Genomic DNA, 16,839 nt, shown 5'->3' with positions numbered 1-16,839 from the left:
TTGGTAAGAATTGGCGATCAGTAGGTTGCAAGTTTGTAGCAAGTGGTGAAAGGAACTTTTCAAAGGCTTCACTTTATTGAATACAGTGCATTTAATAACTCGTAGATGCTCACATTCATCTGACGTTATCATGAAGAAATATGGGTCAAGTTTTCTCTACAGAGACTAAACGGAGTTACAAACACGACTAGAGCTTGATTACGTTTACCAAGTAAGCAGTTTGTTGGAATTTGAGTGGGTGATTCTTACCGGATCAGTTTTCTGTGTTATTTTCCCACAGATAGCTCAGACAGCGTTAACAGCACAAGACTCTCTAAATAATGACCTAAACTTGATAACAACAAACCACGTGTCTGTGTCTGTTTGCAGGTTTTATTATGAATTGGAACAAAACAAAACAAAACTGTAAAACTACACACACTGCAGATTCATACTGGATTAGAATCACTCCAGAACTGCTATGGTCTGACTGTTAAAACTAATACAAAAACTGATAAAAAGATCTTGGTAATCACTCAAATTACAGTAATTCAGTAAACAAAGCTTTAGACTAAAATTGATTCAATTTCAAGGGATTCACCACTTGCTACAGATGTTAAGGGAGAGTTAGAGCGCGTATTTGAAAGTGTGTGTGTGTGTGTGTGTGTGTGTGTGTGTGTGTGTGTAAAACAGAGCGCAGCATGGTGTGGTGTGTGTTGACTTCAGGAGGAAAGCTTCCCTGCTAGTGTGAGACCAGTTCGCTTCACCACAACAACACAGGGCCACAGGGCAGAAGTAAATCGTTATCAGCCTGTCTCTTTATCTTTCTCTCGCTCTCTCTGCTTAAAGTCCCAGGGAACTCAGCCTAAAGCATTAAAACTGTTCTAATGATCGAACATCTACTCAAAAATCCAGCAAAAAAAAAAAAGATTGAAATATAATGGCCTAAATATGGAAGTCCAGAGAGGCCATGAGGTAGTTGGAGTTTTCTGGATTTAAAGTTAAGTATAGCAACTTTATGAAGGAGTTATTTATCTTGTTATGTCAAAATAACAAAATTATTCTCTTGAAATAGCAAGTTACTTATCTTGTTATCTCGAGATAACAAAAGTTGTTATCTTAAGATAACACGTTAATTATCTTGTGATCTCAAGATAACAAAATTGTTATCTTGAAATAATGAGTTACTCATCTTGTTATCTCAAGATACAATGCGGACGATGCAGAAAATTGTCACAGCAGTTCATGGCCTCTCCAGACTTCCATACTGTGTGGGTGTGGCCTAATATTCAGATGACTGTGCATAATTAAGAGCCCTCAGTCCGACACTCTCTGCCCGCAATGCCACTGAAGCAGAACTAAACACAACCAGCATTTTCAAAGCAGAGAGAAATGAGTGAAATGGACTCTACATTGTCCAGATTTGTTTGTTTGCTACATTAGCTTTCGCTTGGTTGTTAGCTTTCACCGAATATGTTTTTTTTTTCAAACACATGCACTCAATAATCCACTAAAAATCAGATTTTGTCAGTATTCCGATCAAGTTTACGTGCACTGATCCAATCATAATCGGATTTCTGCTTTGCAACCAGCCAATAAACTCACAGAAGACGACGTGAAGTAAAACTCAAACTTCATGCCGGCGGCTTTCTTTGAAAAAAACATTGTGCCACTTTACCTTAAACTATGGACACACATCATCTAGAATATGATGAATATTCTATGAATATTCTATGAATATGAATATTTAAATCCTTTATTTTGTATTTGGTTTCAGTGGCACTCCCAAAGTGTTCTGCTCCATCTCGACGCTGCTCGCTTTTACCTGGTACTGCCATCTGTATTCACAGACGCGTAGACTGAGAAACCCTGAGACTGAAACACTGAGAAATCTGATTACTGAGCTAAAATTTAATCGGATTTCACGATCGGAGCACGGCGTTTACATGACCATTTGAACAATCGGATAACTGCAGAAATCAGATGATGATTGGATCATTGAGTGCATGTAAGCACACTGATGGGGAGACGGGAGGAAATTTGTTTTGCTATTTTTTTAAAGCTGGGCTGGTGGAACAAACCACATCAGCCTTGTGATTGGTCAGGATACTGCTTAAGTATTAGGACCTCACAGTTTACATGGAAAGAGGACAATTTTGGCCAAATCCATAGGCTGAGATTAAAGTACGTATAAATAAGTTCCCTGTGACTTTAACTGGGCATACACTCATTTCGTGCCATTGGTCAGCCTTTAATGCAGTAGGTCAAGGTGCCATTCTCTGTGGTTCTATGTGACGGTGGGTGATGTACTAACAGCAGAGTAATTAGAACTTAGTGAAGGTTTTCCTCTGCTGTGTTACACTGAGTGCTCAGGCACCTGTGCTCATGTGAGTTCATTCGTTCAGTCATTCATACTCGAGACGTTGAAAACAAACTAGACACTAAACGGCCGAACGCTTGAGCGGTTAAACGTTTGAACGATAACGACAGCCGTAAAAGAAGTTTGACTAATGGTGCATTCAGAGAGTCATTCACACCTCGCTGTCAGAAAGCTGTAGTAGTTTTAATCATTGTAATCTCATCGTTTCATAGTGAATGGACCAGGGTCATTCTACGGAAACGTCCTTTTTACCTAACCATGGAGTCACTGGTGTTACCGATCATCATTGGTGTTACACACAATAAAGGTAACACCCGTGACATTTTTAAGGAAAGTGCACTTTACAAAGCGGCTGCTGCAGAGCATCAAACCTGTTGTGAGTCATGGAACATCCACTAAAATATGCGATTTAATCCATTTATATTCTGCACAATTACCTAATAATAAAGTCGGTCACACCGGTGACGTCAGCTAAAAGCTTCATATGAGATCATGAGCTGAACGAGAGAATCTCTGAGAACGGAGAGACACGGTGGACTCACCACCAGCTTTTCTTCATAGATCCTCAGAAAACAGGTCAAAGGAAGTCGAGTGACGTCATCGGTGTGACTTTTATTTCAAACTAAGAGTTTTTTTTTGTTACACAGTCACACCAGTGACGCGACTCCTGGGGACCACAACTTTTATTATATGTTTTCTAATATTTATTTGGCTTTTATTTTCTTTATGTCATTTAAATCATGTATTTCATTGTCATGTAGAGATTACTGCAGTTAAAATAGCAGAAAAAGATGTTTTGTACCTCAAATTATGGCCTCAGCCTTTCACATGACTGTGATGACGAGCTCTTCTGTTCTGCTTGGAGTTCAATATGATCGATTTATAAACCAATATTGCTAAATTGAGGCTCAAGAAGGTGAAACTGTTAAAATAACTTACTGGTTTATTTTAGGTCATTAATAAATTGTAACCCAAACATGTTTTCCAATTGTAATATATCTGTAAACGCCAGGGACACAAAAATGGACATTTCCATAGAATGACTCACCAGTAGAAATAGTCCAAAATGGTATTGTTTACCTGTTTGGTCTACTGTATCGCTATGGTAACAGAAAAAGCGCATACCTAATAAACTCATGTAATATGGAATATCATGTCTACCATCTATGCTAGGGACACTTGCTACCCTGTCCTTCTGTCTTTGGCCTGGGTAAAGAGCAGATTAAACCAGAATATCTCCATTATTCCCAACTGAAGGTCATTATAGTTGGATGAGCTGTATCCTCATGGAGCTTTTAGTGGGCTTTGAATAAATCTTGTCTTGTGCTTGTTAAAATAGAGGTTAACTTTGATAACCAGGATGTGCCGCTTTAAGAAGCACAAACATAATTTCGGACCGCTACAGTGTATTGATAAGGAGTCATGTTGCAGAGGGAGAAGTCAGTGATGTGCCATAAGTTCAGGGAACTCGAATTCCCAGAAGCCCACCTATGGACTCCTCTACTTAAGGCTGTGGCAAACAGCAGCCCTTTGTCAGACCTCTATAGAGGAGTGACCGGTACGGTACGTAGCCCTGCTGGGTATTTAAACAAAAAGAAAAGAAAAGAAAAGAGAAGGAAAAAAAAAAGAAAAGAGGGCTGGAAAAAATATGAGATAAATTGCCCCAAAACTACTTAAAACCCAAAAAGAAGGCTTGAGCAACAAACGGCTCCACGCTTTACAAAAGGCGTTTGCTCCACTAAGAGCGAACAGGTGAAGCATGAAGTCGACCTTCCTCTCATAATCACAGAGGAAGTCATTTTTGTGTTTTGATTTTCTTTTATTTCACTTTTCTATCTCAGCCTTTCAGCATCCCCTTTGTTTGCCTTTTTCCTACCTTTTTATTTCCCATTCGTTGAAGCGTTTTCCCTTCACCTGCGCTTCCTGGTGGTGCCGTTTTAACTCCTTGGACTGCCAATCACTACATCGGCAGTTTGTGCCTGGCTCTGGGTCTCCTCAACTCCAATGGCACGATCACTTCAATAAATTCATTTAAGACACTTTCTCACAGGTTTCCCCTCTGCACTCGGGTCCACCACCTGCCATCCCGTAACAACTCCCGCCTGTATTAATTACTTAATTGGACATTTAAGCAACATTTAAGGAAACTCACAAGCTTAAGGAGAATGTCTGAATGCACCAAAAGTAAGACTAACAGACAATGAATTCAGTTTAAACAGCATTAATAAATGACTGTTAAGAAGGATTTTGGCTACTGTATGTAGAAGCTGGTTAGTTAATGATTACTAGTTCACTCTTATCGTTTAAACGTTGAAATGGTGACCGGTGAATAGCCCTATTTATATCATCACTCACCCACACCGCTCCACTCGGAGGTGTCTCACACTCCTCGGCTGAGAGCAGATGGAGTTTCTCGTTAGGCAGGACTAATTACACTGACAGTAAACAGTGATCTGCATGTTTATTCAGCACCTCCTCTCAACAACATCATCACAAAGTTTCACAGCTTTCCTTAGCTTAGCTGCGCTAAGACATTGTGGGTTGTTTCTCTCACCTGGGCACGCTTGGGGGTGCGCGGTTAGGGCGGGATGGGACCTGAGGTGGTGGACCTCCGAATGGGTCGGGAGAGGCCCCAGGGCGAGAGGGCACAGGCGGCCCCCCTGCAGCAGGGGGCCCAGGGGCGGAGCCACGAGAACTGGGGCGAGCTGGAGGTCCTGGAGGAGGGGCCCGTCTCTGAGGAGTGGGACTGGTGGCTGGAGATCTAGTGGGAAGAGGAAGAGGAAGAGAGAGAGAGAGAGAGAGAGAGAGAGAGAGAGAGAGAGAGAGAGAGAGAGAGAGAGAGAGAGTCTTTAGATTTAGGCGTGTACATTGGAGATTTTGGTATGTACATGATATATGCCTGAAAGTAATCTGAAGCCCTTATATTTAGTGACTTCAGCTGCTTTGAGGTGCTCCTTTTTCTGACACAGGAGTCCAGCTTGTGCCACTCCTTTCTTATGGCTCTACTGAGGAAAAGTTAGATCACAATAATTATCGTTATCGTTTTATCGCCCAGCCCTAGTATGTTAGTGTGGTAGCGTAGTGTTAGCATGGCTTCTGCTTTTATTTTTAATCTTGTGTAGACCACAAAAGGCTAGAGTGAGCCCAGGCTCGAGGGGAGTCTCAAAGCCCCCCCAGCACTGGGCTGTGGAATAGCAGAACATCAAATACTTTTGGAATGGGTTGGAGTGATCCAGAACTGACCATCCAACATCAGTAATGCAGTTAAATCCTCGCAGCAATGTTCCAACATCTAGTGTAAAACCTTTTCAGAAGAGCAGAGGCTGTTATTGCAGCAAAGAACAAACTCCCTATTAATGCCATTCATTTTAGAAGAAACACTAAATAAGCAGATGTCCACAAACTTTTGGACAGATAGTATCAGCTCCAGTGTAAAACTAAAGAAGTAAACGTTGGACACCAAACATGTCTGATCAACCACTTGTAGGCCTGGTAGTTGGTTTTTGGCCAACTTGTTTTCCTTTAAAAGTTCAAGAAGGAGCTTTAGTCAGTTTTCAACAGCAGGTGGCGCCACTTCATCGTGTTTTGCAGTTTTAAGGCACAGTAAGGCACTGAACACGATTCTGCTGAGAATCTCTCTTTATGTCTCTCTCACGATCTCATACCTTCCTCCAGAGCCGGTACGCTGCACCTGTAGCCAGGAGTCGTCCACAGGTGGTGGCAGGGAGGTGGAGACAGTGGTGGTGCTGATGTCTCCGATGATGTTGAGCGCCTCTTTGAGCGCGTGGTACATCCTCAGCATCTCATCCCTGTGCTGGGCCTGCTCTGCCGACTCCTCCATCAGAGTGTTCTGATCTCCACACGAATACAGCTGAGCCAGCAACTCTGCGTTGATGAACTCTTTAGTCTGTTTAGAGGGTCAAGAGGGAGAAAGAGATATATGTGTATGTACTAATGTGCAAAAGTCAGAGACCATCCTTTATTTAATCAATTTCCACTCAAAATGCCCTGAAAGTACAAGCTACTAATTGTTCAGGAGATATGTCTGATGAGAATATGTATAAGATAATCCACTTACACAAGGAAGGAGAAAGTCAAAGTTCTAAAGTTTCTAAAACTGGAGTTTTATTTAAAAATATTATTTAAAATATAGAGAAAATGGGAGTCCTAACAACCACCCGCAAGGCCTGGAAGACCACCAACACTGTCCCTGTGAGACGAACAGCATTTAAAGCTTTCATCCTTGAGAGAAAAAACCCACACATGCTTCTGTCCATCCTTCCACTGTGAGAAGACGAGTCAGCGCTATGAGTCTGAAAGGAAGAGTGGCCGTCAAGAAGAACCTCACTGAGGAAAGAGGAACATTTGAAAATCAAACAAAGAAGCTAGAGAACGACGAACTGCCCATCCCGGAGTCCAGACCTCAACATCACTGAGTGCGTTTACATGCACTTCATAATCCGATAACAGCAGAAAATCAGATTTCATCAGTAATCAGATCAGCACGATTACATGAACTTGAGTAATGAGATGCTGGGGAAACTCCAGGTCCACACGAGTCAGACAGTAATCAGATTCCTGCTTTACAACCAGCCGATAAACTCACACAAGACGACGCGACGTAAACAGAATGTAAAACTCAAACTTCATGCTGTGGCTTTTTTTAAACATTGCGGCGCTTTACCTGAAAATCTGAACATGCATCATCTCGAAGATGAAGAATATTTCATTCCTTCATCATCAAGCATGTATTTGGTTTCAGAGTCGCTCCAAACGTGTTTTGCTGCTCACTTTTTTCCATTACAGCAGTTTTTTCCACACATGCGCAGACTGAGAAATCTGATTACTGAGCTAAAATCCAGCTCTCTTTATCGGATTTCTTAGTCGGATTTCCAGATCGGAATACGGTGTTTACATGACCATTTGAATAATCAGACAACTGCTTTTTATGATGATTATACCGGTGACATCTCTTATAAATAAAAATAATGCGTGGCTATGCCTTATTAATGCATGGGAACAAGATCCTAATGAGTGGCCATGACTTATTGGGAATGAAATAATTAAGTTGTGGCCAGGACTTAGTAAGGGGTGGGAATGAGAGTCATGGCCACACATTAGGATCTTGTTTCCATGCTTTACTAAGCCATGGTCACGCATTAGGATCTTGTTCCCACACTTTACTAAGTTGTGGTCACATATTAGGATCTCGTTTCGACGCCTTACTAAGTCATGGCCACACATTAGGATCTCGTTCCCGTGTCTTACTAAGTTGTGGCCATGCATTACGATCTCGTTCCCACGCCTTACTAAGTTGTGGCCACGTATTATTTTTATTTATACAGAATGTCACCAGTGGGGCTCTGTAGAAATCTCATTGTTCTATTGCTTAACCAGAAAAACACTGTACACTGTTATTATAAAACATCTTTCAGGTCAATCAGAACTTCAAAATCTGGCATAAATACTAGCATAATATTAGGAAATCCTTCTGGAAATGCCTTCAGAATATGCTTAGGAATGAGTATGTAAGATATCATGAAAGCAGGTGTTGAAGACACTGAGATGTTTGATGATGAATGTAGAGAAAAGTTGATTTTGAGAAATATGATGGACTGAAAGGCACGGCGGCGCGGTGGGGAGGGCTGTCGCCTCACAGCGAGGAGGGCCTGGGTTCGATTCCCCGGCCGGGCGACCAGGGTCTTCTCTGTGTGGAGTTTGCATGTTCTCCCCGTGTCTGCGTGGGTTTCCTCCGGGTTCTCCGGTTTCCTCCCACAGTCCAAAGACATGCAGTCAGGCCAAACGGACATGCTGAATTGCCCCTGGGTGAGTGTGTGTGTGAGTGACTGTCTGTGTCTGTCTGTCTGCCCTGCGATGGACTGGCGACCTGTCCAGGGTGTATCCTACCTTCTGCCTGGTGACTGCTGGGATAGGCTCCTGCGACCCAGATGGAGAAGCGGCTTAGAAAATGGATGGATGATGGACGGAAATAAGAACGGGCTCTAGACCGTTTGTCTAAATGCTGTCAGTGGTACAAAGAAAATGGACATACTTGGATATTCAAATAAGATTCTTTTTATAGAAATAAGAGTCTTTTTATTCATATCTGGCGTAAATTGTGCCGAGGGGCCCTGCTATGCCTTCAGTAAACTACCTGGGAAAGTGCATCTTAGATGTGTGTGGATGCAAATTGGCCACACAGGCGGAAATAAACACTTGAGTTTTCTGTGAAGACTGACACGACCAAAATCACCATTTCTGCTTGTAGTGTCTCGCAACAGTTTTAAGACTTTCCAAGACTTTGTCAGGATGTGCGGGAGCCTTGCGTAAACAGCTCAGGACGGCACCCGCGCCCCCTGTAGCTCTGGTGCATGTACGCTGTTTATCAACAAGCAGCCCAGGGGCAGTAGTTAAGCTGCACACTGACCGCTGAGATCGTTTAAGAAGATTAGAGAGAAGGAAGCCGCTCACCCCGACTCACACCAACTCTGTCTCGGCGTGATTAACGTGCAGTGCCGTGACTCACATCACAGACGGGCCCTAAAGCAGCCCCACGTGAGGTCCTGCTGTATACACTGCACTCTCCACCTTCACCCACAGCCGTCTGCCACTCACATTGTTGATCATGAGGTGCATGATGGTCTTGGGCATGAGGTCGCGGATGGTCTTGTTGACGATGCCCATGTAGGAGTCCACCAGGTTGCGGATGGTTTCCACCTGCCTCTCCAGCTGAGGGTCCATGGAGTGCATGAAGCCGTCCGAGCCGTTCTCTTCACTGGTGTCGCTCTAAACGTGGAGAGAAGAGAGAAAAGTTCACTGTTCAGAGTTTTAATGTTGCCTAATTAGCCCCAAATAAACAGCAGCTCAATCGTTATTTAATAATTTGGTACCAATTGTTCAGAATTTGATAATAATTACACACCTTAAGTCGGAAAATTTAAAAACCCTACCATTTAAATGACTAACGATTCACTTGGTGACGTTTCAATAATCAAAAATTATTATTTATAATAGTCACAATTGTTTAATTATTTGATTTAGGTAGATAATAATTATTTAGTTATTTGATACCAATAGCTACAAAATACATTTATTTACAATTATTTGGAAAAATAAATGTCTACGTTATGTTTTAAATGAAGTAGGTAGTAATTAATGCTTGGTTAATCCTCTTTATTATGATATTCCTCGATTATTACTTAATAAAAAGTAACAAGTAATAAATTGTTTAAAAATATTTATAAATACCTAATCAAGTTCAGCTGGGATTTTTCCAGTAGGTCCTGATTAATGAATATCAACAACTGAAATAAATATCCACGTAATCATTTAAAACCGGATGTAGAAAATTATTAATTTATTATTGCTAATGATTATTAATTTTATGTACAAGTGGATGTTTAATATTTCATTCGCTCTTGGTTGAGTTTCTTACCTGCCAGTTATGAGTCTGAAATTAGTAAATCAAACTAAATATTGTACTGATTTTAAGAGGAAGCAGACATCAGAGTTGCCAGATTGCACTGGCATATTAAGGGAAAAGAGTGCTGGAGGTTGCCAGATTGTACTGATATGCTGATGAAAAACAGAGCTTGGGGTTGCCAGAGTGTACTGAGACGCCGATGGGAAAGCAGCCCTAAGGGTTGCCAGATTGAACTGAGGTATTGAAGGGAAATGGCAGCTTGGGGTTGCCAGATGTTGTTGCCAAAGAACAGAAAATAAGAGTTCAGAGCTGAAAAGCACATTAACACCAAAGAGTGTCCACTGTTGTCAGACTGCATTAATATATTAAGAGAAATGAGAGCTTTGGGTTGCCAGATATGTTGTACTGCTATATTTAGGAAGAGTAAAGCTCGGGGTTGCCAGTTTGTATTGATGCAGTCTGTAGGGGCATTACAGCTCAGAATTTCCAGATTGCACTGTGATGTGAAGGGAACCCAAAGCTTTGGGTTGCCAGATCTCACTGATGGATTATAAAAAAACGAGTGCTGAGCAGTGAAATGAGATGTAACAACAGTGTGAGAGGCTAATCAAACCGTACCTTATCCTTCTCCTAGTGGGTCGCCAAGAAAACGAAACACAGTACAAAGTGAGAGAGACAGACAAGCGCTTCCACAACCACATATTTGCAAGTCATTTGGTGCATAATGATGCAAGAATAACAGATTTATGCATGCATGCACTATAATAAAACTGGGCTTATTTGTTTTGGGTTCGTTTAGCTAAATCCTAATCAGTAACCACATCACAACAGTGACTTCACAGATGCTATAGTGTTATTTTTACTATTTGATTTCCATTTATTCGGAGTGTTATTAAACCATTAAAAATGAGTCATATAAAAATTCCCTAAATTTCCTAAAGAATTGCAGACAAATATCCTATAAATATTCCATCTGAATGCAGCAGATGTCACACTGAAGACAGCTCACCACCACGCGCTCTGGGTAAACACCAGCTCGCAGGAAAGAGGCCTTCCAGCCGTCCACTTCCTCCTGACTCTCACAGGCCAACTCCAGCTGACGGTAGTCCTTATAGACATTCCTGTGTGTACATGAGAGAGAGAGAGAGAGAGAGAGAGAGAGAGAGAGAGAGAGAGAGAGAGAGACTTTTCATGTTTTATTATTGGCTCAATGTGTTGAATTCAGCAAACAGTAATTGTGCACAAGAGTGCTCTCTGTGAACCTAGAGCAGGGGGCCACAACTCGGGTCCTGGAGGGCTGGTGTCCAGCACAGTTTGGTGATTTACCTGCTCCAACACACCTGATTATACTGATCCAGGTAAAGTGGATGTGTTTGAGTAGGGAAACCTCCAAACTGTGCTGGACACCGGCCCTCCAGGACCGGAGATGTACACCCTTGACATAGAGGAATAAAAATGTCCTAAACAAGATCTCCTCTTGATCTCAAGTCCATCTCCTTGTTAAGTCCAGTCTGAAATCAGAGGGAGACTTAAGCCATTTTCTCCTGTTTCTGAAACTCCTGAGAAATAAGCCTCAGCTTTTCTGACTATGACCGAAATGTAGTCCCACATGAGGCTCAACTCTTGTGTGTCTGACACGTCTCAGCCCAGTCTCAGCTGAACAATACGTCCATAAGAAAAGTGTGAGATCTCACTGTTTTCTTATACAGCTCTGTTCTAGATCACAGAACCCTTTCAACAGCCTGTCAGTGCAGAAGGAGAACTCGCACTTTTCTCCCTCATCACCAGAACTTCTCACAGTGAGATGCTGATGTTGATCTACTCTTCATCCTTCATTAATATTCAGATCTAAGACTGAGACAATCTCCTCTGGGAGGGATGTGTTCACTCATTTTCATCAAAGCATGTCACGTGACCATTGGTGCAAAACCTTTTGCATTTGATTGTATATACTTGAATGATGAATAAGGGCACCGCCCTACTAAGAGGTGAAATGACACTTCGCCACCACTCACAGCTCCAGTCAGTGTGTAAAATACCCCCAGGTCTCTTGAGGGGGTCCCATGTTGGCTCACTAATCCAGCTGCTCACATGGCATAGCGGCGCTGGGGCTAGCTTCAATTCACTCTTCCACCAGTCTCTTGGGAGACCTGGCCAAGTTTTCAGATTTACAAATATGTTTTGACATAATTTTTTGAGAGATACTGTTGCTCATCTAGCGGTTGGAAATCAAAATATTATGAAGAACCAGTCCTTTAAATAAAAATCAAACCACCTTGGGAGCCACGATATTTCATGCCCATATGACCATCTTGGCTGTAAATATGCCTCAGAATGTGCTGATGAACTAGTGTAGATTAAAAAAATGTATATAAACAAAAATGCAGATACTTTGCTCTGCTTCTCTTTTATTCGCATCTCCGGCAGGAAACTTTTCCGCAAAAGTGGAACCGATTCTTGTCTCTCAACAACTTTTTTACAAAGCTGAAGTTTTTCTCATTTGCCAGATTCTTGTTCGAATGTTTTTTGTTCCACCTTAAATGGTGACTGAGAAGCCAGATTGTAACTGCAGCACCATTCAAGGTGGAACGGGAAAATGAGAAATTTTTACAGTCCTGTAAAAAACTGAATGTTGAGCGACATTTTACGAGAAACTCTTCCACATTTGGAGAAGTTTCCTGCCAGAGATGCGAGAGCAGCGGCTAGAGCTGAGCTAAGGTCTAAAGCAGAGCAAAGCAAGTCTGTGTTTTTGTTCATATCATATTTTTAGTCCATTCATCTCCAAATTATCGATGGTCATCTTAAATACTTCTCTTTGCCTTTTCATAAGCTACTAGCTAGGCAAGACAATTTTCTGCGTTGCTATGGTGACTAGAAGTGTGTGCGCCGATCTTCAGGGTTAAAGGATGAATTAGCAGTAATACATTCATTTCAGCATTTAAGACCATTTAGTGTTAAAAGCTTTATTTTACTGCAAAGGAGGGTTATTTTATCTGGAGCTCCATGTTACTGACCACTGTGTTAGGCCAGAGCCAGCTTATGAGGAACCTGGCCACTTCCTATTTCCCCCGTTATATCAAAAACAGCGAGTCCTCATTGAATGGGAGTGAGGGGAAATCAACGGCTAAAAACGAGAAGTTAGAATAGTTTCTAATCACTAAAACAGAACTTTCTTTTCATTTTAGAAAGTAGAAGGATGGATTTCAGTAAAAAGCAAAGAAATCTCACCTGGATGTTTCCTTTATTCTACAGTAAACTGGTTTTGGGCAGCTGGCTGCTTACGTTACTGCTACTGACTGTTGATTGGTTGGCAAGCGGAGCAGCTCATTGGCTGTTCGCGCCATGAGACCCCATTTTAATCTCCTATAACTCGAGTTTAAAAGCTCTTAAAAATATAACAGCGGTGTTAAAATGTTTCATTCTGTTCTGTGTTCAGGAAATGACTGTATTCTTATTGTATGATTTTGCTCGAATGCTCCATCTTAACCCATTCATTTTGGGCTGGCTCTGGAGCGCCCTCTAGTGTTTGTGAATCCTGGAAGACATTACTAAGTGGTAACTCTCCTCTCTACAAGTTCTCTGGTTAGGCTATGAAGGACCAACTGGGTGAACCAGTCTGCTACAGCGCCACCCTGAGGAAGATCAGTGCTGCATCTCCAGTTAGTTCAGAATACCAAAGGCAAAATCCCACAGATTGTGAGAGAAGCAGCTAGACAGCCACAGTATAACGTCATCTTTATTTTTCAGGGACCCCCCCAGGTTTTGAGACATTCAGAGGGTCCAAGGGGGCGATTAGGTGGTCCCCTGAGAATGCCCTGCATTTCGCACCTAGGCTCCAGTGCAAAACATGTTGGCTGAGCGACTGGGGATTAGGAGAAGAGTGTGTGATCATCATGGTGTGCGATGTCTTTTTGGACGCTTGTATGACGTCATGGGCCGATTTTTATCTGACCTCTGCTCAGTGTTGAACAGGGCGAAGATGTGCTTGCTGGACATGAAGCTCTTCTCCACATCTCTCAGCTTCAGGTTGTCCACCTGCAACATGTACTTCTTCTCTTTCTCCTGCAGGGGGTGAGAGAGAGAGGCATTTAGGGACCAGCGCAGAGAGAGAGAGAGAGAGAGAGAGAGAGAGAGAGAGACCTAATTTCAGTTTAGTGCTCTGCTCTGCAGTGCAGCGGGGGATGCTGAGTGGTGTCGACACGCGTCTCTTCCTTTTGGTTGCTGAACGCTTTGGCAAACTCACAAGCAGCAGTTTAGTGGGTCCAGAAAAAAAGTGGAACTGGATCGAAAACTCACTAAAGAGTCGAATGAGACGGACAGACGCGAAAGCCAAAGAGAAGACTGATGAGAGCAACGACATTACAGCAGCGTCTCTGTGAGGGAAAGAGAGAGAGGCTTCCAGAGGATTTGCAGTGTGAAACAGGAAAAGGGAGAGAAAAGAAAAGACAGGAGGAGAAGAAAATGACGTGGATTAGAGACAGCTGAGGAGATCGAGAGAGTGAGATAGAAAGCTGGAAACGGTATATGAGGAGAGAGAGAGAGAGAGAGAGAGAGAGAGAGAGAGAGAGAGAGAGAGAAGAGAAAATAGTAACAGAACTGAGAAAAAAAGCGGCAAATGGGGAAGAGAAAAAAAGAAAGAAGTGCATGAACAGAAAGTAAGAAAGGGAGGTAAAGAGAAAAAGAGCGAGACAAAGAAGGGGAGCAGAAAGGAGGGAGGGAGAAAAGGGGGAGATGGAGTGTGAGAGCGATAGAGAACGAGAATGAAGTGCATGAACTGGGAAAGTGAGGGAGGCCGAGAGAATGAGAAGGAAAGATGGACTGAAAACAAGAAATAGAAGAGATGGAGAGAACAAGGAAAAAAAGAAATGAAGGAAAAAAGGAGGGAGAGAGAGAAGAGAGGGAGATAAATGTGAAAGGGGCAGAGAGAATGAGAGAATGTAAGAAACAGCGGAGAAAGAGAGAAAGAAAGAGAACGGACTATGAAAGTGATGGAGCCCAAGAGAATGAAAGATGAAAGAAAAGAAACAGAAGAAGAAAAAGAAAAAACAGTGGGATAGAGAGGGGGGGGGGGTAAGAGGGAAATGGGCGATGCAGAGATAGAGAGATAGAGAGAGAAAGAGAGAAAGTGAAAGGGGAAGAGAGAGGGAGAATGAGAGGAAAAGAATGGGACAGTGAGGGAGTAAGAGAAAAGAGAGAGAAGCAGAGTAATGGAGGGTAAGCTTTCTTTTTTCCCTCGTTTTTTTCCCCCTCAGGCCCCACCGCAGCAGGGCTGGAAGTGATTAGAGCGAGCGGAGCTAAAATAAAGCGTGGGGCGACACAGTGCAGCCTGCAGCCGGCCGGAGCACCGCAGCAGCCTGGCGGCCCGTCAGGAGCTCAGCGGGCAGCTGGTATTCCCCTAACCCAGAGACACAGACAGAGAGAGAGAGAGAGAGAGAGAGAGAGAGAGAGAGAGGGCACCACGCCCTGCCCTGCCAGCTACAGGACCACACCAAACCAACTGTTAACCCTTCGAACATCTTCATCACTCTCAGAACTAAACGGTTAGCTACAGTGCAGTTGTTGCGTATTATGCAGCAGTTGTTTCTGACGGCGCGATCTGATTGGCTAAAGAGCATTCTAGCTGTGCTCTTATCATAAATAATGCTAGAATGCTTCTCAGCCAATCAGACTGTGCCATCGAGTCCAACTGTACAATATAATAAGTAATGACTGGCTTTTGCACTGCAGCTATTACTATTCTACTAATATTACATCTTCTATTTTAATATGTCTTTAGGGCTGTGGAACCCAACCACTAAGGCTACGCTCATATTACACGCCTCATCGCTCAAATCAGATTTTTTGCTCAGATCTGATCTCTCACGATGCTCAGATCTGATCTCTCATGATGCTCAGATCTGATCTCTCATGATGCTCAGATCTGATCTCTCACGATGCTCAGATCTGATCTCTCACGATGCTCAGATCTGATCTCTCACGATGCTCAGATCTGATCTCTCACGATGCTCAGATCTGATCTCTCATGATGCTCAGATCTGATCTCTCATGATGCTCAGATCTGATCTCTCACGATGCTCAGATCTGATCTCTCACGATGCTCAGATCTGATCTCTCACGATGCTCAGATCTGATCTCTCACGATGCTCAGATCTGATCTCTCACGATGCTCAGATCTGATCTCTCATGATGCTCAGATCTGATCTCTCACGATACTCAGATCTGATCTCTCACGATGCTCAGATCTGATCTCTCACGATGCTCAGATCTGATCTCTCACGATGCTCAGATCTGATCTCTCACGATGCTCAGATCTGATCTCTCATGATGCTCAGATCTGATCTCTCATGATGCTCAGATCTGATCTCTCATGATGCTCAGATCTGATCTCTCACGATGCTCAGATCTGATCTCTCACGATGCTCAGATCTGATCTCTCACGATGCTCAGATCTGATCTCTCACGATACTCAGATCTGATCTCTCACGATGCTCAGATCTGATCTCTCATGATGCTCAGATCTGATCTCTCATGATACTCAGATCTGATCTCTCACGATGCTCAGATCTGATCTCTCACGATGCTCAGATCTGATCTCTCACGATGCTCAGATCTGATCTCTCACGATGCTCAGATCTGATCTCTCACGATGCTCAGATCTGATCTCTCATGATGCTCAGATCTGATCTCTCACGATGCTCAGATCTGATCTCTCATGATGCTCAGATCTGATCTCTCACAATGCTCAGATCTGATCTCTCATGATGCTCAGATCTGATCTCTCACAATGCTCAGATCTGATCTCTCATGATGCTCAGATCTGATCTCTCATGATGCTCAGATCTGATCTCTCACGATGCTCAGATCTGATCTCTCACGATGCTCAGATCTGATCTCTCATGATACTCAGATCTGATCTCTCATGATGCTCAGATCTGATCTCTCATGATGCTCAGATCTGATCTCTCATGATGCTCAGATCTGATCTCTCACGATGCTCAGATCTGATCTCTCATGATACTCAGATCTGATCTCTCATGATGCTCAGATCTGATCTCTC

At 42.9% G+C, this 16,839-nt stretch overlaps 1 protein-coding gene across 13 annotated transcripts in view; it reads right to left on the bottom strand.

Moving 5' to 3' along the window:
• The window catches only part of dnm1a (dynamin 1a), a 141,804-nt gene that overhangs the window by 17,254 nt on the left and 107,711 nt on the right, over nt 1–16,839 (bottom strand). For 9 of the 13 annotated variants that reach the window (XR_001859139.2, XM_017724302.2, XM_017724306.2 and 6 more), the window contains 6 exons: nt 13,735–13,844; nt 10,792–10,903; nt 10,401–10,412; nt 8,975–9,145; nt 6,025–6,266; nt 4,914–5,120 (listed from right to left, as the gene is read on the bottom strand). Coding sequence is in view for 9 of the 13 variants with exons in the window: in XM_017724302.2 (XP_017579791.1) it covers nt 4,914–5,120; nt 6,025–6,266; nt 8,975–9,145; nt 10,401–10,412; nt 10,792–10,903; nt 13,735–13,844 (854 nt within the window). In the remaining 4 variants the exon portion in view is untranslated. Of the gene's footprint in view, nt 1–4,714; nt 4,753–4,913; nt 5,121–6,024; nt 6,267–8,974; nt 9,146–10,400; nt 10,413–10,791; nt 10,904–13,734; nt 13,845–16,839 lie in introns of all 13 variants that reach the window. The other 4 variants (XR_005129521.1, XR_001859144.2, XR_001859143.2 and 1 more) reach the window with 1 other exon arrangement.

The sequence above is a fragment of the Pygocentrus nattereri genome, chromosome 23, assembly GCF_015220715.1.
Source record: "Pygocentrus nattereri isolate fPygNat1 chromosome 23, fPygNat1.pri, whole genome shotgun sequence".
In the NCBI taxonomy this organism is placed as follows: domain Eukaryota; kingdom Metazoa; phylum Chordata; class Actinopteri; order Characiformes; family Serrasalmidae; genus Pygocentrus; species Pygocentrus nattereri.
Note: the sequence above shows the minus strand (reverse complement) of the source record. Positions and strands in the feature narration are given on the sequence as shown.